General features: G+C 48.4%; 1 protein-coding gene and 1 pseudogene across 2 annotated transcripts; one reads left to right on the top strand and one right to left on the bottom strand.

The window, feature by feature from the left end:
• Positions 1-311: 311 nt before the first annotated feature.
• Positions 312-2013, top strand: LOC110291583 (annotated as a pseudogene). Its single transcript, XR_002377583.2, has one exon. The product of XR_002377583.2 is annotated as a stress-induced-phosphoprotein 1 pseudogene (transcript).
• Positions 2014-2844: 831 nt separating this feature from the next.
• Positions 2845-3117, bottom strand: LOC110292017 (small proline-rich protein 2H). Its single transcript, XM_021159179.1, has one exon. The coding sequence runs from the start codon at positions 3115-3117 to the stop codon at positions 2845-2847; it is 273 nt and encodes a 90-aa protein (XP_021014838.1).
• Positions 3118-3400: the final 283 nt, after the last annotated feature.

Genomic DNA, 3400 nt, shown 5'->3' with positions numbered 1-3400 from the left:
GAGGAATGCCGGGCCTAGGTTAAGTCAGAGAAAATGCATGTAACTCTCAAGAGACTGGAGGCCCCAGGAAGTGGGGAAATCTGGTGGGGTTGGGGTGTGGGTGGGAACATCCTCATGGAGATGGGGGGGGGATGGGGGGGAGAGGGAGAAGGTGTGGGATGTGGAACAGTCACAGGGTAAACTGGGAGGGGGATAAAAATCTAGAGTGTAAAAAAAAAAAAAAAGGTTAGCTAGTAGGTTCCAGAAGGCGGCGCGTGCGGTTGGGAACGTGGGGCGGACAAATTCGATTCAACGGGGTTCTGGGCCAGGCTATGGAGCAGGTGAATGAGCGAAAGGAGAAAGGTAATAAGCCCTGAGTGCTGGGAACATTGATGATGCCTTACAGTGCTACTCTGGGGCAATTAAACTAGATCCCCAGGACCATGTGCTCTACAGCAATCTCTCTGCAGCCTACGCCAAGAAAGGAGACTACCAGAAGGCCTATGAGGACGGCTGCAAGACTGTTGACCTGAAGCCGTACTGGGGCAAGGGTTATTCAAGAAAAGCAGCAGCCCATGAATTCCTAAACTGGTTTGAAGAAGCCAAACGAACCTATGAAGAAGGTTTAAAACATGAAGCCAATAATCTCCAATTTGAGGAGGGCTTGCAGAACATGGAGGCCAGGCTGGCAGAGAGGGAATTCATGAATCCATTCAACTTGCCTAATCTATACCAAAAGTTGGAAAACGACCCCAGGACAAGGTCACTGCTCAGTGACCCCCACCTACAGGGAGCTCATAGAACAGCTGCAGAACAAGCCGTCAGACCTGGGCATGAAACTACAGGATCCCCGGGTCATGACTACTCTCAGTGTCCTCCTTGGGGTTGATCTGGGCAGCATGGGTGAAGAGGAAGAGGCAGCAACACCCCCACCCCCACCTCCTCCCAAAAAGGAGGCCAAGCCAGAACCAATGGAAGAAGATCTTCCAGAGAATAAGAAACAGGCACTGAAAGAGAAGGAGCTGGGAAATGATGCCTACAAGAAGAAAGATTTTGACAAGGCCCTGAAGCATTATGACAGAGCCACGGAACTGGACCCTACCAACATGACTTACATAACTAATCAAGCAGCTTTGCACTTTGAGAAGGGCGACTATAACAAATGCCGGGAGCTCTGTGAGAAGGCCATTGAAGTGGACAGAGAGAACCGAGAGGACTACCGGCAGATTACCAAAGCTTATGCCCGAATTGGCAATTCCTATTTCAAAGAAGAAAGGTACAAGGATGCTATACATTTCTACAACAAGTCTCTGGCAGAGCACCGAACCCCAGATGTGCTCAAGAAGTGCCAGCAGGCAGAGAATATTCTGAAGGAACAGGGGCGCCTGGCTTATATCAACCCTGACTTGGCTTTGGAGGAGAAGAACAAGGGCAACGAATGCTTCCAGAAAGGGGACTACCCCCAGGCCATGAAGCACTATACAGAAGCCATTAAAAGGAACCCGAGAGATGCCAAACTGTACAGCAACCGAGCTGCCTGCTACACCAAGCTTCTGGAGTTTCAGCTGGCACTCAAGGACTGTGAGGAGTGCATCCAGCTAGAGCCAACCTTCATCAAGGGTTATACACGGAAAGCAGCTGCTCTGGAAGCCATGAAGGACTATACAAAAGCCATGGGTGTGTACCAAAAAGCGTTAGACCTGGACTCCAGCTGTAAGGAAGCAGCAGATGGTTACCANCGCTGTATGATGGCACAGTACAACAGACATGATAGCCCTGAGGATGTGAAGCGGCGGGCCATGGCTGACCCTGAGGTGCAGCAGATAATGAGTGACCCAGCCATGACACTCATCCTGGAGCAGATGCAAAAGGACCCCCAGGCTCTGAGCGAACACTTAAAGAATCCTGTAATAGCACAGAAGATCCAGAAGCTGATGGAAGTGGGTCTGATCGCAATTCGGTGATAACTTGCTTTTCCCCCTCTTCCCTTCGCCAATGAGGAAAGGCGAGCTGGGAAGGTGGTGAGCAGCACTGCGCAGGGAGGGGGGGGGAGAGAGAGAAGAAAGGCTTATCTTTATATTTATACATTCCTACAAGGAAGACAGACTCATCCAGTGCCACCTCGGGCTCTCCCAGCACAAGCATGGTCTCTTCACTGCTGCCCTCAATTCCGAGTGTCCTTCCCTGCCCACTCCTAGCCTCCCCGTCACTATCTCGGCTGCTCCCCCATAGTTGGTTATTTTTTATTTGGGGCAGTGGGTGCATACGGGGAGGGGGGATTCTTCCCAACCTAGGGTCCCAGCTGTCTTTACTTGTTCTTACCCACGTCCCTCCTCAATAAAAGAAGCCAGTCAGGCGTGGTTATGTGTTGGAAAAAAAAAAGAAGATTAAAATAAAATAAAATAAAAATGAAAAAACAATTATCTCTGAAGAAAAATATATATGAACATGGGCATGACATAAAGGGAATAAAGTGAGTTTTAGAAGAAAGCATACATGCATACAATCAACAAGATTCCTTTTATTCAGGAAATAAGCAACAATGACCACTACTATGGCAAAATGTCAGACAGATTTGAAAAGTGTCCTGTGTGGGAACAGGGTAGACTGCGGCAACTCTTCCTTCTGAGCATCTGGGACAGTGAAGCGCTGACGAAGGACTATTCTCGGTATCTGCTTGACAGCAAAAGCAGGGAAATGCCTTCCCTTTCAGGAGTTATCACAGGCACATGGAGGTGGAAGGCTGAAGTACAGGGGGTTTTTGGCATCCATGAATGGCTTTGGAGGGAAGATGGAGGTGTTGCTATGGAAGTACATGAGATGGATTCTCTTCTCTTCCCCTTGTCATGATGACTTCTGAGGACCTCATTTGTTCTTGGGTGGACACTTCTGTTGACATGGTGGAGAAGGTTGCACAGGAGGGCATTTCTGCTGGTATGAGGGAGGGGGACATGGCTCAGGGCACTTTGGGGGAGGACAAGGCTCTGGGCACTTTGGGGGAGGACAAGGCTCTGGGCACTTTGGGGGAGGACAAGGCTCTGGGCACTTTGGGGGAGGACATGGCTCTGGGCACTTAGGGGGTGGGCACACAGGAGGAGGCTGGCAAGGCTGCTTGCACTGCTGCTGTTGGTAAGACATTATGCTGAAGTCTTAGGTTCTGAAAAAGATTACATGACAGTTTTCTTTCAGAAGATGTGATTCTCATATAGAAAGCTCAAGTTTATAGAATATTGAATAGTAATTCTCTAATATATACACATTAACCTCCCTAATACTTCTTCTATTAGCACTTCTTATATGTTTCTTCCAATTTAGTGATTTGTTTCACTTAATTTTGAAAGTCCTTCTTTGGTTACATACCCCACACTGGGAAATATCTCTTTATCAAAGAACAGGGTAGCATTGCTTATACAAAATAATG

This window comes from Mus caroli, chromosome 3 (genome assembly GCF_900094665.2).
Source record: "Mus caroli chromosome 3, CAROLI_EIJ_v1.1, whole genome shotgun sequence".
NCBI classification, from domain to species: Eukaryota; Metazoa; Chordata; class Mammalia; order Rodentia; family Muridae; genus Mus; species Mus caroli.
This window is presented reverse-complemented; position numbering and strand designations above follow the sequence as displayed.